Below are 27354 nucleotides of genomic sequence, written 5' to 3' on the forward strand. Positions count from 1 at the left end.
TAATGATAATGATGATTAGACTGTTGAAAAAGAAAAATTCCTAACATCAGGCTACAACAAGTGACCTTAGATGCCAAGAACCCTCTTAAGTATCCTAGCTGTCCCTAATAACACTGTTTTCTGAAGCTGTACTAAACTGGTTTTTATGCCTATTTCCTCTATCCATCTGTTCAGATTTTTAGGAATAGTTCCTAATGCACCTGTAACTACAAGAGTAAATCAGCCTTCTAGCTTCAATTGCTCTGTCCATCTGCATGTTAAAGTCTTGCAACATCTTATATTTCTTACTATCTAGTACTTTACTAGGTTCATGTTCATACCATTTATCAGTATGTTCCAATCCTAGCTTTCTACATAACTCCAAGTGGATTACTCTCCCTAGGTTGTCATGTCTTTTCTTGTATTCTTTCTCTGCCAGCATACTACTACATCCACTTACTATATGAATAACCTTTTCCTCTTTTGATTTGCACAACCTACATTGGGAATCTATTTGGTTTTTGTCTATCTTGGCTTTTATCTAATTAGTCCTTAATGTTTGATCCTGTGCTGCAACTAACAAACTTTCTGTCTCCCTTTTCAGCCTTCCTTTCTGCAACCATAATCATGTCTCGTTACTGTTTCCTGCAACTGTTCTTGGGAATATACCATGCAAAGCCTTCTCTTGCCAGTCAGATAACTTATGTTCTTTTTGTCTGGTTTTAACTTCATTAAGCTTTTTGGTTTCTCTATGTCTTGCTGTGACTCTAGCAGCTCTTAATAAACTTTCTTCACTATTACCTACATAGGAGGCTGTATATACTCTAGTTAACTCCACACAGTCTTCTACTGATATTAACCTTCTTCCACCTTCCTTTCTATGTAAGTGTAATCTTACTACTCCTGCCCTTGGGTAGAATTCTCCATTTATATTGAATTCCTTCCTGGTTCTGTCTAGCTTTGCTAATTCAAATTTTGTCCAATCTACAAAAGCTGCCTTCTCTAGATTTGGACCATTTTGCTTTGACTTCATCAGCTTCCTCATCCTTCTGATTTATTCCTTCTCAATTTTTGTTTTCATTATTTATAGTTAGCACTCTGTCAGATTCTAATACTCCTAGATACTTATAACTCTCTACTTCTTTCAGTGATTTTAATGTCAGGTCATCTGGTAATTGGATGCCTTCAATGTTGACTACCCATCCTTTTTCCATGACTAATATTGCACACTTATCTATGCCAAATTCCATGCCTACATCTTTGCTGAAGAGTCTTACAGTTTATATTAAGGAATCTATCTCTTTTTCACTCTTGCTAAAAAGCTTCAGATAATCCGCGTAGAGCCAACAGTTAATTTTCCTTTACTATTTCTGAACTGATACCCTGCCTTTGCCTTCCTTAATACTAAACTGAGGAAGATTAAACAAAAGACAAATATTAAAAGCAATAATGAGTCTCTTTGGAAAATTCCACTCTTGATATTAACTTTCCCTAATGCTGTGTGCCTTTAGTAGAAAGGATTATCATTATTATTATTTTAAAAGGATTGACATAACTCTTCACAAAGGTAAATGTGCTTGCAATAGATATTTTATTGGTTGAATGCTATTTTGACAGTTAGCCTGTCTTTGTTGAGTTCAAAATGAAAAGTGATACACAAAAATTCAAAATTATAGAAATTCAAATCCAAAACATGAATGCAGGCATTGATGAAATGACATCATCAGTCTTCAATTTACAAGTTTACAACTGGCAAAAAGGAAAAGAAAGAAAAAAGAAAAATGAAAAGGAAAAAGAAGAATATTTAATCAAACAATTTTGTGTAAATATAATGGAATTTCCCTGTCATTTTATTCATTCCTCCAGGGCATAATGTTAATAAAACGCAAACATATTTCTCCTCATGCATTTTGAGTACCAAAAGTGAAGCAGATTCAAAATATTTTCTGAGAATATGCACTTTCAAGTCTTTTTCAAAATTGCAGTCATTTGATGCGAAATGTTCGGCAAGTTCTGTCCAACTACTGTTGTTGTGCCTGATATTGAATCTTTTGTTTAATTGTTCTAGTTCCTGATATTTTTCTTTCTTCTTGATTTCACATTGTTTCTTTCTTTTCAGGATATTGATATACTTTCATAGTTCATTCAGTGATTGCTTTATCCTTCTTTGTCACCAAGACTTTTTTGCTATATTTCATCTTTTATAGTTTGATTCAAAATCTACTTTCCTTCCTATCATCATCATCATCATCATCATCATTTAGCGTCTGCTTTCCATGCTAGCATGGGTTGGACAGTTCAACTGGGGTCTGTGAAGTCAGAAGGCTGTATCAGGCCCAGTCTTTTCTGGCAATGTTTCTACGGCTGGATGCCCTTCCTAACACCAACCACTCCGTAAGTGTAGTGGGTGCTTTTTACGTGCCACCTGCACAGGTGCCAGACGGAGCTGGCAAACAGCCACGGACCGATGGTGCTTTTTACGTGCCACTGGCACGGGGGCCAGGCGAGGCTGGCAATGGCCACGAACAGATGGTGCTTTTTACGTGCCACCGGAGCCACGATCGGATGGTTCGCTTACTTGTCACCGGCACTGGTATCACAGCTGCAATTTCCATTGATGTTGATCGACTTCAATTTTGGTTCTGCTTTCTGATATCTGATTTGATTTGGTTTGATTTTGATTTTCACTTGCCTCAACAGGTCTTCACAAGTGGAGTTTTGTGTCCCAAGAAGGAAAGGTATGTATAAGTCGACTGGCTACATACCTATGTAGATGATAACAAGCTCTAATCAATCTATTCGTTCCAGTTATATTATCCACCTTAATTTATGAATCTCATCAAGCTCTAATGCTGTTAACCATCTGTTCTTCCTTATTATCCTTGCCTGGTTAAACAATTTCTGTTTCAAAGTATCCAAGCCCTGTGTCTCCATCCAGATGTCATGTATTCTCTTTCTTCCTTCACCATCAATGGGGCCTGCTCAAGAAAATAACATTCAACTACAACCATATTCATCACCTTAGACCATCTTGTTATGGTAGTCATATAATGATGACCTAGTCTGTGCTGCTTGCACACAGGATACCTGCCAGGTGAGAGTCTATTACCTGAAGTTCCATCCTCATTTATGTTGTTTCTGTTAATTCTGTTATCCATTACTCTCATAGAGAGGAAAGTGATAATAAGGTGTCACAACCACCAGTATTTTTATTAAGAAACCATCTATAGAGGGGTTTACCTCAAATTACTCAAAAGAGATCCTCTACCCTTAAAAGTTTAAGTGAACAGCTAGAGAAATATATTCATTACCATTATCATTACTGCTTTCCTAAGTGGTAATGACTTTATTGGCAGCACAACTAATGAAGAAATGCTATTTGGATGGCTGTTGGCTCCTCATACTTCATCCACTCTTAGATAGGTCTTGCTTTTCATCCTGCAGAGTGACCAAATAGTCAGAAAACAACCTCCCTTACAGAGCAAGCTCTGTGGCGTTGCCAGTCTAGTCAATTTCGACCCAACATTTGTGATTCAATTTCATGCCCTCAGTTATGGTGGTGAAGGGGAAAGTGTCACATAGCTGAGTAAATAAGATATGCTGACAAATGTAGTGGAAAGAAGGAAGAAAAAACAAAGAAAAAGGGGAGAAAGAGTGATGATAGGAGCGCATGTGTGCTCTAATGTGTGAGGGTATACACTGAATGATGTTGGAAGGGGTTGACTGGGTGCATACATTGACCTTGGTGGAGGCACAATGGCCCAGTGGTTAGGGCAGCGGACTCGCGGTCACAGGATCGCGGTTTCGATTCCCAGACCGGGCGTTGTGAGTGTTTATTGAGCGAAAACACCTAAAGCTCCACGAGGCTCCGGCAGGGGATGGTGGTGATTCCTGCTGTACTCTTTCACCACAACTTTCTCTTACTTCCTGTTTCTGTTGTACCTGTATTTCAAAGGGCCGGCCTTGTCGCTCTCTGTGTCACGCTGAATATCCCCGAGAACTACGTTAAGGGTACACGTGTCTGTGGAGTGCTCAGCCACTTACACGTTAATTTCACGAGCTGGCTGTTCCGTTGATTCGGATCAACTGGAACCCTCGTCGTCATAACCGACGGAGTGCTTCCACATTGACCTTGACTAAAGTTGGAAAAGTATGTTGCTGAGTAAGGGAGAGAAGAAAATTTGAAGTCAGATAACAGAAAATGGGAAGCTTGAAGTCAGATAACAAAAAACAATTCTATTATAAGTTGTTGTTGATGTTGTTATTGTTGTTATTGAAGACAGTGCACAGTATCCAATATTATGATGTTGTGGACTGAAGATATTGTGTCCACTGGGAGTTTGTACTGCCTGTCAAGGGCCTCAGACACAATATGTGTGCAGTTCCAAGTAAAGTTGATTTTTGTAATACACCTAGATTGTAGGGTATTTCTAAAGTTTCCAGATGTTTCTTTAGGGTGGGTGGGTGGTATTGAACTAATGATCCGGTGACAACAGGGACAACTTTTACGTTTGACTCTCATAGCCATCACATCTTGACAATCTCTTTCTTTTATGATATGTAGATCTCCTGGTGCTGCTTTGTCAATTTTTAGCCACTCCTGTTTATCCCTCCTAAAGGTTACTATATCTCGCCTTTGGTGCTCTTGTTACTGAGTTTGATATTCAATGCTTGGTCCTGGGCTGTGATGATTAAGCTTTCAGTCTTCTTTTTTGCTGAGCCACCTCCATGATGCTTCCTGGTCTTTTAAGTTATTAGTTTCATGTCTGTCTGGAAGTCAAAGTCCCACAGGATCTTTGCCTTCCCCTTTTCATCTATTACTTTTTCCAGTGTATCTTGATATCAAGCACTTGTTACTTTGTATCCATACTTCCTGCATAGTAGCCAGTGAAGGTTTTGGGTTACCTTGTCATGTCTGCATTTGTACTCTTTCTGAACAAGACTTTCACAAGCACTAACAATGTGAATCACACTTTCAATCTTCTTCCCACACATTCTGCAGAGGTTTGTTGCACTTGTGTGGTATATATCTCTTTTCACCGAGTTGGTATTCAGTGCCTGATCCTAGGCAGCAACGATTAGGTCTTCAGTCTTCTTTTTAAGGTCACCCTTGCTGAGCCACCTCCATGATGCTTCCTGGACTCTTAAGTTGTTGGTTTTACAGTAGAACTGACCATATAATTCCATGCAGAGTAGAGTTTCTTCTCTCCTCTCTGTTGGCTATTCATAATTGGAATTCATTAGCACTCTCATATCCATTGCTGCTAAATCCTTCTGCATTAGCAACATACTGTAGCAGGTCTTGTTTGCTGTTCACCAAATACTCTGCCATGTTTTTTCTCTTACTTGTATGCAATCCCATATGCTTATCAGGCTACATCCATCTTTACATCTCTTCATGTCAAACTGTGTATGTTCACCTTAAGGTGGGGGGCACCATGCATTGTCAATTCAAGGAGTGTGACTGAGTTGGTCAATCTCCATGTGTGTACATTTCAGAATGTGAGTAATGTATGGGGGACTACAACAACAGCCCATATGTTGATGGCAGTCACCAGGTTTCTGGTATTGAGTTTTGACTTCAAGAGAAGTTTAAGGCACTTCAAATATGCAGTGGTGACCTTGTCTTTCATTTCTCTGTGCAAGATATTGTTCAGCTCCAGGATCTCAAGGTACTTCTATACATCACCATCTCAATTTCAAAGTGAGCACCGCACACTTTGGGATACCCAAATTTCATCCCAATATCCTTGCTGCACATCTACACAGCTTCAACCAGCCTTTCCGTTTCAGACTCTATTTTTGTGAACAGTTTTAAATCAAACATGAAGAGAAGGTGGTTGAGATGAGATCCATTCTTTCTTAGCTCATAGTGCACATTGAATTTGCATAGAACTACAGAAAGTGAGATCAAGTCTATAACAAATTATTATTTTTATTATTATATGTTTGACTTTTGCTTTGTATTTGTACGAGTTGGCTCCAAATCTCACCCAGAGACCTCAAGAGACAACAAATTAGAAGTTCATGTTGGTGTTATGCCTAGGGTGTCATATATTTAGTTTTGCACATAGTATTGTTCTAGAGATTTTTAAGAAAACAGAAAATTATGTGTTTGTTTTAAAATTTGAGATTACATAGTATTTTATGTAGGATATGGGTAGTTCCCATGAGCACTATCTCTTGAATTTCTGCCATTTTGGGGTTCCCTGGTATCTGAGCTAGGTAGCAATCAGCCCCTTTTGCTACCATTTCTAGGGCACCTATGACAACAGGTATATTTTAGTCTTGAGGTTCCACATTTTGCCAATTTCTATTTCAAGATCTTTATACTTGCTCAGTTTTTGGTAGGTCTTGACAGATACAGTTATGTTGATTGGGATAGTCATATCAATGAGGAGGCATGATTTTTGTCTGAAGTCTTTTGCTATAATGTCTGGCCTATTTGCATCTATCCTTCTGTCAGTTTGAATGGTGAAGTTCCAGAGGAGTGAGATGTGATCATTTTCAAGCACTGGCAGTGGTTTGTGTTCCCACCAGTTTTTATCATGGGGCTACCCAGTGAATATATTGTGTTGCTCTAGCATGCCTGTTGAGATGCTCTGTAGGTACAAGAAGATTGCACAGGGAGACGATATGATCAATGGTTTCATTTTGATGTTGACATACAAGATATGTTGGGCACCTGCTGTTCTTTAATATGTTGGCCTGGTAGTTTCTTATAGGTAGGCATTGATCTTGGGCTACTATGATAAACCCTTCTGTTTCTGATTTTAAGCCAGAAGACACTAACAATTGATGGGTAAGGGCTTTGTCAACATCGGCATTATTAGCTCGCTTTGGGTATTTGCCATTGAGAGGTTTTTCTTGCCATTTATCCGTAAGAATATCTAAGGCAGCAGTTTTAGAATGGGTTTTCATAAGCTTAGCTTTTTCTGCGCTTGTTTCTAATACGTCTAATTCTGGAATTTGTTGTATCTGGAATTCACTTAAATATTCCTCTGCCTGTTTTGTTACTGAGTATGATGCTTTCAGACAAGTTTTGACATCCAGTCCTCAGAGCTTTTCAGGTAGGTGTCTAGGCCAATTGTGGCAATCTTCATTGTTAATTCCAGTTGTAAAAGTCCCTGGCCACCCACTTTTCTTGGCAGGTAAAGTTGTTCTATATCTGCCTTAGGGTGGTGCATTCTGTGCATTGTCAAAAATTTTCTTATTTTTCTGTCAAGATTGCATATTTCTGTAATTGACCAGTTAACAATATTGAAACTGTAAGTCATGACTGCTATGGCGAATGTATTGATACTTCGATCCTGTTTCTTGCATTCAGCTCTGTCTTCAGTATTGCTCATACCCTGCGATAACATTCTCTTCTGATCCTTTCACTCACCACTGAATGTTTGATTCCGTCCCCTTCAAATACCCCTAGGTATTTGTAGCTCTCCACTGATTCTAATTCCTTTATGGCATTCTGCTGGTCAAGATTAACGTTGGATGTTTTTGTCATTTTGCCTTTGATAAATGCAGCTTTTGCACATTTATCGAGGCCAAATTGTATCCTGATGTTATCACTGAATTATTTAACAATCACTAGTAAGCCCTGTAGTTGTTGGTCATTTTTAGCAAAGAGCTTTAAATCATCCATGTAAATGAAATGATTTATATTTATATCAAACATTTTATAACTGTATTGTACATCATTGAGCAATTTTGAGAGAGGTATTAAGGCTAGACAAAAGAGGAATGGTTATAGAGAGTCAACCTGGAAAATACCACAGGAAGTTCTTACATCTCCAGCATTAAGAGATTCATTGTCACTGTTCAGAGTTAGTGTGGTTCTCCATGATCTCATACTTACAGACAAGAAGTTTTGCAGATTAGGTGCTATTTTATACATTTCCAGACATTTCTTAATCCAGCTATGTGGTAGGCTACCAAAAGCTTTTTTATAGTCTATCCAGACTATTTACAAGTTTTTGCGCCGTTTATGACAATCTTCTAAGATCATTTTATTGATGAGTAGCTGATCTTTACAACCATAGACCCACGTTTACATCCTTTTTGCTCATTAAGGAATATGCCACTTTTTATTAAAAATCTATAGGTATATTCAGTCAAGACAGATGTTAGTATTTTATACATTGTTGTTAAGCAGGTTATGAGTCGATAATTTTTTGGTTCATTTGTTTCTTCATTTTCTGGAAGTAGGAATGTTAAACCATTAACTAACCAAGAGGGAATCATACTAGGTTGTTGCAAAACATTCTTGTAAAGTTTTGTTAGCAGTTCATGGCTCTCCAGGAAGGCATTCAACCAGAAGTTAGGAATTTTATCCTTTCCTGGAGATTTCCATTTGCTTGGCTTCTTGAGAGCAGATCTTACATCCTCTACTTTGATACCTTCCCACTTTTGCTCTTCTAAGGAGTCTAAGTCTGCAGATATTCTATCGATCCAAGGGGACTTTTCATTGTGTTTTATTTTCTGCCCAAATTTTATTCCAAAATTCCTTCACTTCTTCTTTTGATGGAACAGACTTTACTGTAACTGGGATTTTCCTTATCTTCCTGTAAAAAGTTTTGGGATTATTTTTGAACATGACCTTGAAGAATCTAACGTGCTTTTCATACCTTGCCATGTGGTCAGCTTTAGCACATTCTTTTGCTTGGTGGTTTCTATGGTGGTATCGATGTTAAATATGGTTTTCTTATTGTATTTTTCTTTAATTTTTAAAAATTTTGTTGGTTTGATAATCTTGCCAAACTTAAGGTTTTTTAAACATTCATTGTCAGACCTAAGTAGCTGAATTTGGTGTTGAATATACTCTTGCTTAGTAGGTTTTTTGTGGGAATGTTGTCATTTTCTAATCTTTTCACCACACAGAATCATTGAGATTTTCACGATGCATAGTACAGGTGATTGAGATCTGTAATATCAACATCATTAGCTGAAATTATATCCTTAAGTGCAAGGTGGAGTTGACCAATTATTTTCAGGTTTTGGTTAGAATTGCAAATTTTTGGGAAAGTGTCATATTCATTCATTCCTGTTTCTTTAATCTTCATCCATTCAATCATGATTTGATTTTTTCCGTGCCGGTGGCACATAAAAAGCACCATCCGATCGTGGCCATTGCCAGCCTCACCTGGCTCCCGTTCTGGTGGCACGTAAAAAGCACCATCCGTCCGTGGCTGTTTGCCAGCTCCGTCTGGCACCTGTGCGGGTGGCACGTAAAAAGCACCCACTACACTCACGAAGTGGTTGACGTTAGGAAGGGCATCCAGCCGTAGAAACATTGCCAGATCAGCCTGGGCCTGATGCAGCCTTCTGGCTTCACAGACCCCAGTTGAACCGTCCAACCCATGCTAGCATGGAAAGCGGACGCTAAATGATGATAATGATGATGATGATGATGATGTAGTTCTGTTGGGTCAATTTCTGTGTGACTTTCTTCATCTATTTGATTTTCATCAGACCTTGGTGTTTATGGTCGGTTCAGAGAGTATTTCACTTTGCTTATCAGTTAGATTAACTCTTTCAATCATTATTGCATTTTCATCAGACCTGGGTTGGTTTATAATTATTTCCTCTGTAGTATCTTCTTTAGTTGCAACTTCCTTCCTTTTATCTCTTACTGATTGTTCAATTTGGTCAATCTCTACTTCAGTTAGTAATTTCTTTTCCATAATGTTTCTTCTGACGTTGGCAAGTTTGTTACTGTCTATGTAGGGTCTCACTTCAGGGTGTTTCTGTCTCCAGTTTAAGTAGATTTGTACAGTATTAGATTTATTTTATTTTATTTATATATTTATTTACTTATTATTTATTATTTGTTGTTGTTGTTATTATTATTCTGCTGAGGTTGACTTTGCCTTTCATACTTTTTGGGGTCAATGAGATAAGTACTAGTTATGTACTGGCCTCTCCACCCAGATTTCAGGCTTTGTGCCTATAGCAGAAAGGATTATTATTGTTGTTATTCCGCTGAGTTGACTTTGCCTTTTAGGGGTCAATAAAATAAGTACCAGTTGGGTACTGGAGTTGATGTAATTGACTTATCCCCTTCCCCAAAATTGCTGGGCTTGCTATCTGCAACCTACAGTACCATGCTATCTGTTCTTTTTAACTATGTAATACTTTCCTGATTATTCTGGCCAAGGAGGCAAGTTTTTCACAACAGCTCTACTAGGCACTCTATTACCATTTCCTTCATAATTCTTCTTGATGCCTTCTGATACTGTCCCTCAGGACTCAACAATAATTGGCACTATCTTCACCCTTTTCATTTTCCACAGTTGTGTTATCTTGTATTTAAGAGGATTGTATATGTCTATTTTTTCACCTTCCTTCTTCACTATTCATGGGTCAACAGGGCACACAACATCAATTATAGAGCACGTGTGGTTCACTTTGTCTACCACCATTAGGTTCAGCTTGTTGTGCTCAAGCACCTGGTGTATTTGGATTGGGAAATCTCACAGGATTTTGCAAGTCTCTGACTCAGCCACTCTCTGTAACTTGTCTTCATACCACATGTTGCCTCTTTCTAAACCCCAATTTTCACAGTTTCCAATGCAGCACTTTTACTTGTACAAATTTGCCACAATGGAGACATTTGCTTATTTCTAAGGCTGACCCTCCAATTTGTGGCCAAAGCTTGGTCTTGCACTGCCAGTACAGTGCTCTCAGTTTCTTTTTTCAGTGTTCCTTTCTTTGACCAGTCCTACCTATGTTCTCCAGCAATTTTAGTTACGCTTACATGGACTTTATTGTGTGGTCCCTTTTTTGCGTAGTGCTTCTTCATATCCTTCTTGTTTTGTTCTTTTCTTTTTTTCTGCTTTCAATATGCCCTCATCACTAACTGCCACTATCAAGGTTTCCTCACTTTGGGTAAGATATCTCAGCAAGTTCCCATGTTCAATATGCACACAGTCCACATTTATTAGCCCCCTTCCTCCATTCTCTTCATGTATAGGTGATCAATGTCTGAACCTTGATGATGAACTCCATGCATGGTTAGGAGCTTTCCTGTCCAACTCCTTTAGTCTATCCTCTGTCCACTTCAGAATTCCAGTTTCATACCAAACCACTGTAATTGCATGTAAGTCTGCTGCCAAATTTATGTTATTAGCATCCAACCTTCATTCAAATATCTTTCTCAATCACCGTAGATACTTTTTCTTTGTCTTTTCTTTCATATCATTATGCTTATTTCCCTCTGCTGCAAGTATTCCCAAAGAGTCCTATTTCATCCCATTTTGATTTCATGCATTTTTGGAATCCCCTTCTATCATGTTCACTTCTGATCTAGCACTCAATTACAGTTTGGCTTGCCTCTTTGTCTCACCTTTTTCTGTTTCTGACTTTGAGCATAAGCACTTTCTGGATGATGACTGGGCTTGTACTGCTCAACCACAGAGCACCTGCCAGGAAAAAGGCCTTTACCATTGGTTCCAGCTTCATTCACACTATTATTTGATACATTTGTATTGCACATTTTCACTTAATATTGAGTTTTGTGTTTTAAGGTTAGCCACCAACCAGTATTTTTATTGAGACACCATCTCTAGAAAGATTGCCAACCATGACTGACAGGCTCTTACTAACCATAAGTTATTCCCTTTCTCATTTCTGAGTGTTGGGGAGCATGGGCACTTACTATTCTTATGATGTCCATGGTTCTCACTGGGAAATAGATGACATCGGTTGGTCTCATATCCTCGTCCAACCATTACTCAGAAGCTGGCTATGAAGTTTTATCATCATCATCATCATTATTATCATCATGATATGCTTTGCAATATTTGTTCTAATTCTTTACATTCTGAGTTCAAATCCCATAGAATTTGATAAAATAAGGTACCCACCAATATTACTATGCCTAAATTAGAAACAATCATTATTGATCTTTCACCTATGTTAAAAACAATTATTATTATTCATTAGAGAAATCATTTTATTCATTATTTAAAAAAATTGTATATTTATGTTGTACTTATGTGTTCTTATGATGGTATGTGTATTAGGAGTATGTATGTCTAAGCACCATCTGTTTGTGGACGTTGCCAGCCTCGCCTAGCCCCCGTGCCGGTGGCATGTAAAAGCACCATCCGATCGTGGCCATTTGCCAGCCTCGTCTGGCACCTGTGCCGGTGGCACGTAAAAAGTACCCACTACACTCATGGAGTGGTTAGCGTTAGGAAGGGCATCCAGCCGTAGAAACATTGCCAGATCAGACTGGGCCTGGTGCAGCCTTCTGGCTTCCCAGAGCCCGGTTGAACCGTCCAACCCATGCTAGCATGGAAAGCGGATGCTAAACGATATTGATGATGATGATATAGTGTAATGTAGTGTCTTTGTTGTCTTTGATTGATTCTCATCATCATTATGCAACTTCAAATATGCCAAATATCTTTATTCTTTTTTTATGAAGTGAAAGGAAAGAAATCTATAGAATTGGTAAGAAAGTACAGAAGGAAGTTGGAGATGTTACTATTTTAGTCAACAATGCTGGTGTTGTGATTGGGAAAAGTTTTTTGGAATGTCCAGATGAAGAAATTGAAAATTCCTTTCAAGTGAATACACTTGCTTACTTTTGGGTAAGTTATACAACCGCCTTTATCAGACTTTTTTTTGTGTTTTTATTATCTGTTCTTAATTGTCCTCCCATTATTTGTGTCACATGACCATGGATTTTAGAGATGTTTTTCAGCTTGCCACCCTGCACAACTCATGACAAGTTTCCCTCCTACCTGTCATGAGGAGAGATGGAAGAAAGGGAGACTTGAAAGACTTTTCTAATCTAAAGGTACACTAAAACAGGAATGTTGGTGATTTGCAACACCATTTCTAAAACTTTATTCAGTTAGCTATTGCTATACTCCTTTCTTTGCAATCAAAAGTATTATGTTTCACATTAAAATATATATCAGAAATAACATGCATACACTTGCACATGACACTAAATGACACACTATGCATACCAAAGAAGCATGAACAACACTGCACCCTGAGTGTACATTGCAGATAGCTGAAGCTGTTATTCTACCTATAATACTGCAGGGAGACACACTCGCCCCATTTCTTTTCATCATTGTCGTTGACTACGTGCTACATATGTCAGTTGATACCATCTCTGGCAAGGGCTTTGAAATAAAACCTAGAAGAAGTTCCAGACACCCAGCTGAATACTTGACAGACACTGACTTTGCTGACGACATCGCTCTTAGTGATTCTCTCTTCAATGCCCAGTCTCTTTTACAATCTCTCGAACAAGCCTCAAATTGTGTAGGTCTTTACCTCAATGAGGCCAAGACTGAATATATAAACAAGTGCCTGTCCAACAGTGATTGCATCATCCATACTCTCAACAATGTGTCCTTAAAATGCTACCTATAAGTGCATTCTTTGATTTACTTTAGGCTTGAGAGCTATTTCTCCTGATATCTTCCTAGGAAGCAGGCCTGAGAAAATAGTATGGAGTACTCCCAAGGAGGTTGTTCTTTATGCAGCTGTTCTCAGCTGTATACATCACATGGCTATCCTAGCACAGTCTTCTCTTTTGCACACTACATCTGATTCCTCTTATACCCAATTTTTCTCTCAACATATTCACACTTTGTTGTACGTACACACTGGCATTGCACATCCAGGAAGAACATGCTAGATACATTTTTGTCAAGGCTTCACATCTACTTCTCTGTATTCACAGCCCATTTTTCACAACCATTTAACATAGCTGTTCATTCACAAGCATAATACAATCTGCCTTTTACTTAGGGGTAATAGTTCTGTCAACTTTCCCCAGCCAGTTCTTTTTCTAGCATCTGTGTTTTTAGAGCATCTTCCTCAATTGCTAATTTGGACACCTAGGTAATAGAAACTACGTGGAGGCGCAATGGCCCAGTGGTTAGGGCAGCGGACTTGCGGTCATAGGATCGCGGTTTCGATTCCCAGACCGGGCGTTGTGAGTGTTTATTGAGCGAAAACACCTAAAGCTCCATGAGGCTCCGGCAGGGGATGGTGGTGATCCCTGCTGTACTCTTTCACCACAACTTTCTCTCACTCTTACTTCCTGTTTCTGTTGTAGCTGTATTTCAAGGGGCCGGCCTTGTCACTCTCTGTGTCACGCTGAATATCCCCGAGAACTACGTTAAGGGTACACATGTCTGTGGAGTGCTCAGCCACTTACATGTTAATTTCACGAGCAGGCTGTTCCGTTGATTCGGATCAACCGGAACCCTCATCGTCGTAACCGATGGAGTGCTTCCATCCCATCCAATAGAAACTATCTACTACCTCAAAGAATCCTCCTGGACATCTGAGGAAATCTATTTCCTGTGTGGTTTTAGTTTTTATTGTTCCTGCATATTTACCATATATAAAGACTACTTTCTCTGTTAACCTTCCTGTGATTCCACTGCACCTCAGTAGCTAAAACGGCACACGCTTTATGGAACTTCTTCCTACACATTTCCTACATATCAAGCAGAGCTATTTCCTTGAAGAAGTTAATAGTCTGTCTGCTTTCCTGCTTACGAGGTCTTTAGGCTTTGCAATGTCAACTCTTAGGTCCTTTGATTCCAAGGTTTACTTCCACACCTGAAATTTCTTCTCTAATTCTACTAATTATAGATTTAGCCACAAGGACAAGGTCATCAGCGTAGAGGAGCTCCCATGGACACACAAACTTAAATTCCTGTTATGGCCTGGAGGACTTTGATAAATAAAAGGGGGCTGAGAAATAAATGTATATATTGGGTCATCCTGTAAATAATGCGTTTTTTTTATATACTTCTTTTATTTTTCAAAACTAAGTTAAACATAATTCTTTTTTAATCTAAAATATACTCTCCTTCATTTTCTACAATGCTCTTCCATCTATCTGATAGACTAGAAAAAATTACTCTTAAAATAGAACTGCACTCTTCAACACTTGCACTAAGAATAAGTACAAGGAAAAATTACTACCTGATTTTATAGCAAGTTGATGCAGGTAGTTTATCCTGACCCCCTCCAGCTTTTAGTTCATGCAATTGAATAAACCACATTATTTATGGGATGACCCAATATACACATATGCATATGTGTGTAAACTATTTTACTTATAAAATGTACATGCACACATGTAGGTGCAGATGTGGGTGTGGTGTAAGATGCTTGCTTCCCATGGTTCTGGGTTCAGTACAACTGAGTGGCACATTGGGTAATTTTTTTATACTTATTGCCTTATGAGTGGATTTGATAGATAGAAACTTAAAGAAGCCTGTTATAGCTTGTCAAACCAAGTGAGAGCATAGTTGTGGCAAATGCTGGTGTCACATAACTGGCATCTGTGCTGGTGGTATGTAAAAAGCACTCACTACACTCTTGGAGTTGGTATTAGGAAGGAAATCAAACTGTAGAAATTAGACTGAAACCTGGTGCAGCTCCCCAGTTTCCCAGTTTTCAATCAAACCCATGCCAGCATGGAAAACGGATGTTAAACAATGATGATGATGATGATACAGGTGCAGGAGTGGCTGTGTGGTAAGTAGCTTGCTAACCAACCACATGGTTACGGGTTCAGTCCCACTGCGTGGCATCTTGGGCAAGTGTCTTCTGCTATAGCCCCGGGCCGACCAATGCCTTGTGAGTGGATTTGGTAGACGGAAACTGAAAGAAGCCTGTCGTATATATGTATATATATATATGTATGTGTGTTTGTGTTTGTCTCCCTAGCATTGCTTGACAACCGATGCTGGTGTGTTTATGTCCCCGTCACTTAGAGGTTCGGCAAAAGAGACTGATAGAATAAGTACTGGGCTTACAAAGAATAAGTCCCGGGGTCGATTTGCTCGACTAAAAGGCGGTGCTCCAGCATGGCCACAGTCAAATGACTGAAACAAGTAAAAGAGTAAAAAGAGAAAAGAGTAATATATATCTGTGTGTCTTGATAACTGGTATTGGTTTGTTTATGTCTCCATAACTTTGTGGTTTGGCAAAAGAGACTGATAGGATAAGTACCAGGCTTAAAAAGGGTTGATGTGTTTGACTAAACCTTTCAAAGCAGTGCCCCGTCATGGCTGCAGTCCAATGACTGAAACGAGTAAAAGATAAGAGACAAAAGATATGTGTATACATGTATGTGCTGTATATTTTTAAGGTTATCACAGCAAGAAATCAACTGACTAATCAAATAATAAGTAGCTTTACAATACTTATCTTATTAACCTACTTAGATTGTAGTATATTTACATTTTCAAAATGTTATATTATTGTACATGCACACACACATAAATGTACACACCTATGAACATTTGTATCCTTTACACATTATTATTAGCACTAAGTTCATAGCAAGGCAAATTTGTGACACAACTTTGATTTTCTTTTGGATAATTTCACAAACATCACAACTTTCCTTTAAAATTTTCAACTTTATGCTTAAATAAGAAACAAATATCAGATATATTTATTTCAATCAAGTGTGATATGCAATTAAGCATCATGTCTTTATTCCCTGATATTAGATGTTATGTACATCAGTTTGAGACTAAAAGAGCAACAAACCACAGATAGAGCTCATATCTATCTGTTGCTAGGTAACTACATTACTAATTATACTACAAAGCTATTCCATCTCTTCAAAGTAGATGTTTTACAATCTTGGTATTTTGACTTTTGGCCTCCCAATCATTAGATCATGGGTTGTGTTCCTGCCTCGGGTGGTTCACCATTTCAGGTTGCTCCAATTCACTCACCTGAATATGAATGTCAGCAAGAACAGCAACAGCTGGGAGTGAGCTCTGTAATGGACTGATGTCCTCTTTGAGGAAGTTTCTTGTGCTGTCAGTCACTTAAATGACCTCCAAACCAGGATAATCTCTGGATAATGAGCCTATAGGCATGAGACTGACTTTATCTTTATTAATGATAAAATTTATTTTCACTATAGGGTAAGATAATTTAATCCCCACAAAATAATTATCTGGTGGATGTATATTATTAATATAATTTCCTCCTAGCTTAAAAATAATTGTTCCTAGTTTAACCCTTTCATTACTGTATTTATTTTGAGATGCTCTGTGTTTCTTTCAATTACTTTAAATACAACAAAGAATTTACTAAAATAACTTAGTTATCATTCAGCTAGTGTTAGGAACATAAATTGTGACCAAGGTTTGGTGGAAGATTTTAATTCAAAACTTCTGAAAACAAGACATTTGTATTCAGAGCCAGAGCCGGTTTCAGCTGGGCTGGTAATGAAAGGGTTAAATCCAGTCTGGTATAATATAAATGTTAAAAAAATTTAACCATCAGTGATCATTTATTATAATTTTATTACCACATATTAAATGTTAGTCTCTTTCTCTGTTTTTCTTTATTGAATGATGTACTGTCCTTCCATGGAACCCTTTTCACATTTAAATCTCATGTAATATGTCATTCTTTTTCATTCAGTTTCTCTGTATGCTTTGTTTGCTGACAGACTATAAAAGTATTTCTACCAAAAATGATTGAGAAAAACTATGGGCATATTGTGAACATGTCAAGTTCTTTGGGCCTAACAGGAATAAATAAGTTAACTGATTATTGCTCTACAAAATTTGCTGTGGTTGGCTTCAATGAAGTCTTAAGCTATGAACTTCAACATGACCAGTGTGATGGCATTAAGACTACCCTGATTTGCCCACAGTGTGTCAAAACACGTATGTTTGAAGGTTGTAAATTAAGGTAAGGAAACATCTGTTGATATTTTGATTTATAAAAATGTGTGTGTGTGTGTGTATGTTGTTGTTGTTGTTGATGTTGTCATATGAATTTAGAAACTTTGAGAGGAAGTGAAATAATTCCTTTTTGGAATATCTATATGTATGTATCTATATATAGTTGTTTAAGAATCCATAGTTCAGAAAAAATATGCACTTGTATATTTGTCAATAGAGTGGATATATTAACTGAAGTGTACAATATTATCCACTATGACTGACCTTATCAATTGGTTTTATGCTGGATATTTGACCAGATGTTAAATAGCAGCCCAGTTACATAATATTGCATGTTCATCAGGTATGGAAAAAGATATGGTGACGTTTGTTTTTGTTTTGTTTTTTTGGAGGTGAAAAACCACATCCAGTTTGCGAGCGCTCTGAGTAAAGACAATACAAACTAAATAAGGATTGTATTGAGAGTTACGTCTCTTGGCTTCAAAACAAAGAGTTTAAACAAAACATACACAAATCAAAATAGAGATACATGCACACACACACCCCCATTTCCTCTCTGCAATACCTTATACATATATTATCCCTGCACACATTTTCAGAAAACTCTTGTAGACATACATCTCAGAGACCTTTGGGGCCAAAGGACAAAACTCTTGATGTAACCCTTCAGTTTGTTTCATCTGTTTTCACAGCACCTACAAACCAGATGTGATTCCGGCACCAGTTCTGCATAGCCCCTGCCCATTCAAAGTACCTTGGATCCCAGAACATCTCGCTGTGCTTGAGGAGACCTGTCGAGTCAAGTGCATGTACATGAACATCGAAACAAATATCAATGGAAATAGTAGTTGTGAAGCACCATTCGCTCGTGGCCGTTTGCCAGCTCTGCCTGGCCCCGTGTTGGTGGCACGTAAAAGCACCATCCATTCGTGTTCGTTGCCAGCCTCGCCTGGCCCCGTGCCGGTGACACGTAAAAGCACCGTCCGTTCGTGGCCGTTTGCCAGCTCTGTCTGGCCCCGTGTCGGTGGCACGTAAAAGCACCATCCGTTCGTGGCCGTTTGCCAGCATCGCCTGGCCCCGTGTCAGTGGCACGTAAAAGCACCATCCGTTCGTGTCCGTTGCCAGCCTCGGCTGGCCCCCATGCCGGTGGCACGTAAAAGCACCGTCCGTTCGTGGCCGTTTGCCAGCTCTGTCTGGCCCCGTGTCGGTGGCACGTAAAAGCACCATCCGTTCGTGTCCGTTGCCAGCATCGCCTGGCCCCGTGCCGGTGACACGTAAAAGCACCATCCGTTCGTGGCCGTTCGCCAGCTCTGTCTGGCACGTAAAAAACACCCACTACACTCGCGGAGTGGTTGGCGTTAGGAAGGGCATCCAGCCGTAGAAACACTGCCAGATCTGACTGGGCCTGACGAAGCCTTCCAGCTTCACAGACCCCAGTTGACCCGTCCAACCCATGCTAGCATGGAAAGCGGACGCTAAACGATGATGATGATGATGATGATGATACCTGTGCCGGTGGCACATAAAAAGCACCATCCGAACGTGGCCGATGCCAGTGCCGCCTTGGCTGGCTTCTGTGCCAGTGGCACGTTAAAAGCACCAACCGATCGTGGCTGATGCCAGACTCCCCTGGCACCTGTGCCGGTGGCACGTAAAAAGCACCCACTACACTCGCAGAGTGGTTGGCATTAGGAAGGGCATCCAGCTGTAGAAACACTGCCAGATCAGACTGGAGCCTGGTGCAGCCCCTGGCTTCCCAGACCCCGGTCGAACCGTCCAACCCATGCTAACGCGGAAAACGGACGTTAAACGATGATGATGATGATGATGATAGCAGTGATTAGTCACCATATTTTTTTCATACTGGCTAGCTTTGACGAGCGTGTGGTATTATGTAACTGTGCTGTTATCTAACATCCGGTTTAATATCCTGTGTGAAACCAATTGGTAAGACTGGCCATAATGGATATATAATGCTATATAATACTGTACACTTATATATACATACTAGCAGTATCGCCCGGCGTTGCTCGGGTTTGTAAGGGAAATAACTATATAACCATTTTTAGAGAGTTATAGCCAATAAATAGAAAAAAATGCATTAAAAATGGAAAAAAAATGATGGTAAATTTTTTTTTAAATCGTAGACTCATCGTAGACGCGCTAATACCCAGAAGGGCTCGATATGAATCACGACTATAAGATACCCGAATTTGGTTAAATTGCACCGCAAAATGTGGGAGTAGTTAGGAATTTAAATCATAGGAGACAGACACACAACTTCACTTTTATATATAAAGATATGCACACACACACAAATGAAAAATACATATTGTGTACAGGACATCACCAATGAGTGAAAAATACGTAAACGCACTGAGAATATTTGAGAAAGAAAGGTGGATTTATGCTAGGTATCCTGCTAGAGAGGAAATATATAGTTACCCCATATTATATATAGGGGTGAGAATAGTTGAGACGATAAAAGGAAGGCAGTGATGGAGTACCAGAGCAAACTCTCGACTCTCAAGGTGAGCTTAAAAGAGGGTACAGACAATGGGTATTGGAAGAGGAGGAGAGGGTGGATAATTTCACAAGAGTGTGAGTAGGGAGTAACATTTAAAGATGAGGTTAAAATGAATGTAGTGAGAGGTGACCAAGGATGGAGGTGTGATAGAAGGGAAATATCAGTATGGGCGCAGGAGTGGCTGTGTGGTAAGTATGGTTCCGGGTTCAGTCCCACTGCGTGGCATCTTGAGCAAGTGTCTTCTGCTATAGCCCCGGGCCGACCAATGCCTTGTGAGTGGATTTGGTAGATGGAAACTGAAAGAAGCCTGTCGTATATATGTATATATATATAAGTGTGTGTGTATATGTTTGTGTGTCTGTGTTTGTCCCCCTAGCATTGCTTGACAACCGATGCTGGTGTGTTTACGTCCCTGTCACTTAGCAGTTCGGCAAAAGAGACCGATAGAATAAGTACTGGGCTTACAAAGAATAAGTCCCGGGGTCGATTTGCTCGACTAAAGGTGGTGCTCCAGCATGGCCGCAGTCAAATGACTGAAACAAGTAAAAGAGTAAAAGAGAGATGGAGAGGAATAAATTTAGAGATATAGGAGTGGTTCAGGAGGAGAAGAAGGAGTAGCAAGGTGTAGGAGTAGTGGAGATGGGTATATAAAGGTGCATAAGGGGCTATAAACAGTGGGACATGGTGGCAGATATGAAGGGGCATTGAGAATGATAGCAGAGAAGAGAGGTGTTAAGAATGGAATGTAGCAGAGGAGAGAGAGTAGTAGCTGAAGTTTACAGAAAGGAGGTGATTAGTAGAAATAGTGTGGGCATAGTTGATAATGAGAAATGAAAGTAGCTTGAGGAAGGGAAGTAGGGCAGTGACTGGAAGGGTGGGAATGGGATATGAGGGAAGTTGAAAAAACAGAATAAAAAAGATAAAGGAATTAAGGAAAAATATTGATGTCAAAAAAAAAAGGAAAGAAAAAAAGAAAGGAAAAATTTTAAATATGAAAAGACTTTCTTCACAGCAGCTGATTTTTCAAGGATGGTTAATTGTCCATAGGCTATATTTTCTAGTTGGCTAGTATATATCTGTCTGTGAGAAGACATCTTGTAAAGATTTGATTTTTAGAATCGAGAGAAGCATTAGGAAAGCTTTGTAGAATTTGTGTCTTCTCACTCAAATTTTCTTAGAAAAGCCAGATATTACAACTCTTGGCCGTTACAATCTGCCAATAAGGCAGATGGGGAACAAGTTCGTATCTACAATCACGAATTGTTGCCACGACAACCACTGAGGTGTGGGCTGGAGCATTGTCGTGATGAAAAAGGACTCCTCTGGTGAGCATTCCTGGCCTTTTTTCTTTGATTGCTTCCTGGAGGCATTAGGGTAACTGAGAATAATACAGCCCTGTCTTGGCTCTGTTTATTTAGGATTTTGGATTTTCAGTACTCAGTGTGATGTCACAGTTGATTCTTTCTATCTTTCAAAGACAATATTTGGCCAGCTATTATCATGGTTGTCCATTTGTCCAGATGTTTGAAATAGAATCACATCTTCAATTAGCTTCTGTTATACCTATATAATGTTTTTTTTCTCTCTCTCTTTATTGTTTGATTCAGCATAGCTGATGTCCTCTGCATCATAAATGACTGGCATGATGTTGCATGCTGATCTACAGGGTATTCATCTTCCCTTCAATAAAAACATCCAATAAGCATGGATTTGGATATTATGATTGATTTCATATTGGGAGTGTTGGGGTAGCTGATTTTCAACAGTACAAGCATGACAAAATGTTTGTTATAATAATGGTAGTAATGGAGGTTGGAATGTATATCCACAATGATTTTTTTTTTCTTGGTACAAGCTTCACAAAACAATCATTAAACAGGTGGTGATGTTGGCTTTGGTTGGGACATATATCCAAAGTGGGTTTTTGCCCATTATATATGTTAAGTCTTCATCTACTACTCTCTTTGTTACATTTTCGCCTATAACTTACCATAAATTCTCGAGTATAGTCCACCCTTGAGTATAATACGCAGGGAATTTTAGGGGGCTGTACCTCTGAAAAGCCTAAACCTTATGTATAATACGCACCCCTTCTCTAACTTGAGTCAAGGAGGTCTATATAACGTCCTTGGTTTGTAAAAATGTATACGCTAACGTCCTTTATTATTATTGTATATATAACATAATGCAAATGTGTAGCTTTTTTGTGCATTTTGTTTGCAGAAAATAAAGAAATAAGAGTAATAACGTTTATTAAATGTTGCTTACTGTAAGTTATGGATGATTCTTTTATGACTTAATTTGCTTTCAGGCTTAGCTTAAGGTATTTTCGCGCTCGACATCACAAAATGCGTCTGAATAAAAATTGCTAGACAGCAAATAGAGACTCAGACATTGCTTAGAAAGTAATTTTCATTTTTAACCTCGTATATAGTACGCACTAAGGGTTTTGACCTTTAAATTTTTTGGGGAAAATGCGGATTATACTCAAGGATTGACAGTACTCTCTCTCCTATTCACTGTAACACACTTTATATATGTAACAAGGGATGGCAGTTGGTATCTGATCGGTCTGTATTCAATCTCCTCCATCGTCCCCACCTTATCATTTTATCTCTCTTTTATCATGGTTCCAGTATTATCACACCATGGCATTTGGGCAATGTATTCAATCTCCTTATCAGCAGGTATATGTAGTTATCACAGTCTCTCTTCAATTATTTCTTCTATCAATCTTTCACTCCAATCATTTTGTAAGAAGTGGCTCCTGTGTGCAAACCTATTTATTGTCTTGTTGCCTAACAAGGTTAATTTTGTGTTCATGTATGGGATGCAGAGCAGCCTTCTGAAGCACCTGTGCTCAAATTCCTTGATTCTTTGCTCCATATTATCTGTAAGAGTCCAGCTGAATTCTTACAGCTTGTATATCATCATCATCATCATCATCATCATCATCATCATCATCATCATCATCGTTTAACATCCGCTTTCCATGCTAGCATGGGTTGGATGGTTCAACTGAGGTCTGGGAAGCCAGACGGCTGCACCAGGCCCAGTCTGATCTGGCAGTGTTTCTACAGCTGGATGTCCTTTCTAACGCCAACCACCCCGCGAGTGTAGTGGGTGCTTTTTACGTGCCACTGGCACAGGTGCCAGACGAGGCTGGCAATGGCCACGATCGGATGGTGCTTTTTTACGTGCCACCGGCATGGAAGCCAGTCAGGGCGGCGCTGGCTACGGCCACGTTCGGATGGTTCTCTTACGTGCCACCGGCACTGGTATCACAGCTACAAATTCCACTGATGTTGATAGATTACGATTTGTCTGTTCTGACATGGTTTCTACAGCTGGGTGTCCTTCCTAATGCCAAGCACTCCACAGAATGTACTGGTTGCTTTTTATGTGGCACCAGTACCAGTACTACCTCTGAAGAGCCTCTGGGGTATTTGAGAAAATGGATTTCCTGAGTATCTGTAGTTTTTATAGTTCCTGTGCGTCTCCCACATACAAAACACTACCTTTTCTGATAATCTTCCTATTATTCCTCTTGTGTGTCTTATAGCTTGCACTGGGTACACCATTTGGAGTTCCTCTCTACGCCTTTTCTACATATCAAGCAGGGCCATTTACGTGATAGGAGAAGGATCCTGTCTATTTTCATGCTTACAAAGACTAATACTCTTTACTCTTTTACGCTTTTACTTGTTTCAGTCATTTGACTGCAGCCATGCTGGAGCACTGCCTTTAATCGAGCAACTCGACCCCGGGACTTATTCTTTTGTAAGCCCAGTACTTATTCTATTGGTCTCTTTTGCCAAACAGCTAAGTGACGGGGACATAAATACGCCAGCATCGGTTGTCAAGCAACGCTAGGGGGACAAATACAGACACACAAACACACACGCACATATATATATATATACATATATACGACGGGCTTCTTTCAGTTTCCGTCTACCAAATCCACTCACAAGGCTTTGGTCGGCCCGGGGCTATAGTACAAGACACTTGCCCAAGGTGCCACGCAGTGGGACTGAACCCAGAACCATGTGGTTGGTAAGCAAGCTACTTACCACACTAAGTTAATCTTAAGACCCTTTGATTCCAGGTTTTGCTTTCACACCAGGAATTTCTTTTCTAGTTCTGTAACAAAATTTGCTGTATTAAAAACAAGATCATCAGCATATAACAGTTCCCAGGTGCAGCCAGTCTTGAATTCCTCTGTTACGATGAATAGGAAGGGTCTGAGAACTGAACCATGATGAATGCCTACTTCTATGCTGAATTCATCACTATACTCCTGGTTAACTCTCACCTTACTGACAGCACCTCTGTACATGGCTTGCACAGCTTTCACAGGTCACTCATCTACCCCTATATCTGTGACTCCTTTTTCATTCCTCAGAGTCCACCATATCACACAGCAGGGTACCCTGTGAAAAGCTTTCACTAAGTCAACAAGCCCACATACAATGGTTTATTCTTGGCCAAATACTTCTCCTGAAGTTGTCTGACTTTAAAGATAGTGTCAGTTGTGCTTCTACCTGGCACAAAGCCAAACTACATTTCATCTAATTTGACTCTTCTAATTAACTGGGCTATAACTCTTTCTATCACTTTCATGACCTGGCCCAGCATCTTGATGTCTCTGTAATTACTTCTACCTAAAGCATCCCCCTTACTCCTGTAGCAGCTGACTCTAATGCTGCTACACCAATCATTGTGGATGGCACCTTCCTGAATAATCTGGTTAACTATTTGGGTGACTAGACTGTATCCAGATATTTTAAGCATCTCAGCTGTAACTCCCAATGGGCCTGGGACTTTCTCTGCCTTCATATCCTTAATTGTCTTATCTACCATACTGCTGTCAACTAGGATAATTGGTCTCTCTGTTGAGTTCACATAGGAGAGGCACTCTTTCTCCCATTCATTCTCCACATTTAATAGCTTTCCATAGTAGCCCTTCCGGGCCTCTTTCTTTTTGGAGTTACTGAGTGCAAGCATATCATTATCCATATGTACACACTTCTCTCCCACAACATTTCGATTCTCTCTCATACACTGTCTATAAATCCGCAACACCTCAAGTCTCTGATCTTCACACTGTAAGACATTGGTAAACCTCTTCCTTCTGCTTCTACCCTGGTTAGATAAACCTGTTGCTTAACTTCTCTCTTGGCTACCTCCATTTCTCCACTCTTTCCAAGTTTGTCTCTTCAATTTTATGACCCTATCTACCTCACTGTCCCACCACTAGGTCACTCTCTTTCTGGCAGAGAATTTATCCCAGCAGCAGATTTCATCTGCAGCCTTCAGACGGTTGTGTCATAGGAATTTCCAGTTGTCCTCTACATTATATGTCACAACCTCCTCTTTCTCATCAGATGCTTTAATCAGAATGTCTCTAACCTTTGATTGTTTAATGGATCTTTTAGCTTCCATAACTTCCTTTTCCAGACTGGTTTATGTCTCTGCATTTGTCCACCCTTAAGTCTAAAGTCACTAACCACTAACCTACATTGAGTTGTACATTCCTCAATGGGAGAGGACTTTGCATTTATAAGTATCTCTCTATCTCTGTTTCTGGCTTGGGTGCTTGATATCCTGTAGTTAGTGTTGCATCACAAAACTCCAGGAGCCTTGTTCCTTCCTCATTTCTAGTGCCAAAGCCAAAACTTCCATGCACACCATAAAATCAATAGCATGTTGCTTAACATGATCATTAAAGTTGCCAACTACAGTACCAAGGTAATTTTCCTTTGTTATTGAGGTGGTCTTCAGAAGGGACTCATAGAAACAGTCCTTCTGTTCATAATCTAGTCCAGCATGTGGAACATATGCAAAGATAAATGTTGCTGTTGCATTAGACAAGACGATTCTTAACTTATACCTATTTCTTTATTACCCACAAGGGGCTAAACACAGAGGGGACAAACAAGAACAGACATAGGTATTAAGTCGATTACATCGACCCCAGTGCGTAACTGGTACTTAATTTATCGACCTCGAAAGGATGAAAGGCAAAGTCGACCTCGGCGGAATTTGAACTCACAACGTAACGCAGACGAAATACCGCTAAGCATTTCGCCTGGCGTGCTAACGTTTCTGCCAGCTCGCTGCCTTAACTTATACCTGATTACCTCAATCACCTTATCTACCCACATCTCTGCAATAAGTATACCTACCCTTCCTACCCCATCACTTCTCCCTTCTATAAGAATTTATATCTACGATGATGATGATGATGATGCTCCTTGCCCACAAGCAGTCTAGCTGAGTACTGAATAGCATAGAGCTCTTGTGTCTATGCAGGACCTAAGCCACAGTGGCTTAGGTCACTGGATTGAAACAAAAAGGCAGAATCAAACATAGAAAAAAATATGATGCCTGAGATATCAAAACAAATAATGGAAAATTCTAGGAAGAATTAGTTAGAAATTAGATGAGGCAGACTTATGATACATTATCAGAAATAATATTTATTGATGCTATCCCAAAAAGTGAATTAGCTAGTAAATTTTGGAAAGAACTCAGTGATGTAGCAAGGTACAAAGAAGCCAGCGCCATTTTGAAACAGAAAGATCTCGCCTGCAACCATTGCCATACATGAGATAAAATGAGATCTCACCTGCAACCATTATTTAAGGAAAAGACAACAGCATTTTCCCTCTCATTCTTCTCACGCTGATGCCGAACAAGACTTCGAAACCAGGATCTCACAGTGGACTTTTGTCCCGCTGTGATACCACATGCATTGTCTCCAGATGTTATTGAACCTCACGTTTATGGGAGAGAAGGCTAACTATGCACTGCTGGGAAGATGGTTACAGAAAGCAAACCCCTTGTACAAAGCACCTGTGAATAAATGGTTATTGAATTTTACACTGCCTGAGAACTTCATTCTTCATATTTCCAACTCCTTGAATCAACAGAATAATTATAATGGAAGAAGGTATTCCAAAAGTATCATAAAAAAACTTTCCTTCCATTATAGATGCAAAATTTAGAGTTAAAGTAGTAGAAAAATTAGGCAAATCCATTAGGTCAGAAATAAGTAGGACATACTCATTTAATAAGGACCACCTGTTACCATCATTATCATCATCTTTTAAAGTCAATCTTCCTTTTATAGTCAATCTTCCC

General features: G+C 39.4%; 1 protein-coding gene across 5 annotated transcripts in view; it reads left to right on the top strand.

Moving 5' to 3' along the window:
• LOC115209397 (epidermal retinol dehydrogenase 2) overlaps positions 1–27354 on the top strand; it is a 68532-nt gene that overhangs the window by 20260 nt on the left and 20918 nt on the right. For all 5 annotated transcript variants that reach the window (XM_029777790.2, XM_036501583.1, XM_036501582.1 and 2 more), the window contains exons 2-3: positions 12407–12572; positions 17444–17688. In XM_029777790.2, the coding sequence (XP_029633650.1) occupies positions 12407–12572; positions 17444–17688 (411 nt within the window). The remainder of the gene's footprint in view (positions 1–12406; positions 12573–17443; positions 17689–27354) is intronic.

Source organism: Octopus sinensis, linkage group LG3 (genome assembly GCF_006345805.1).
Source record: "Octopus sinensis linkage group LG3, ASM634580v1, whole genome shotgun sequence".
In the NCBI taxonomy this organism is placed as follows: Eukaryota; Metazoa; Mollusca; class Cephalopoda; order Octopoda; family Octopodidae; genus Octopus; species Octopus sinensis.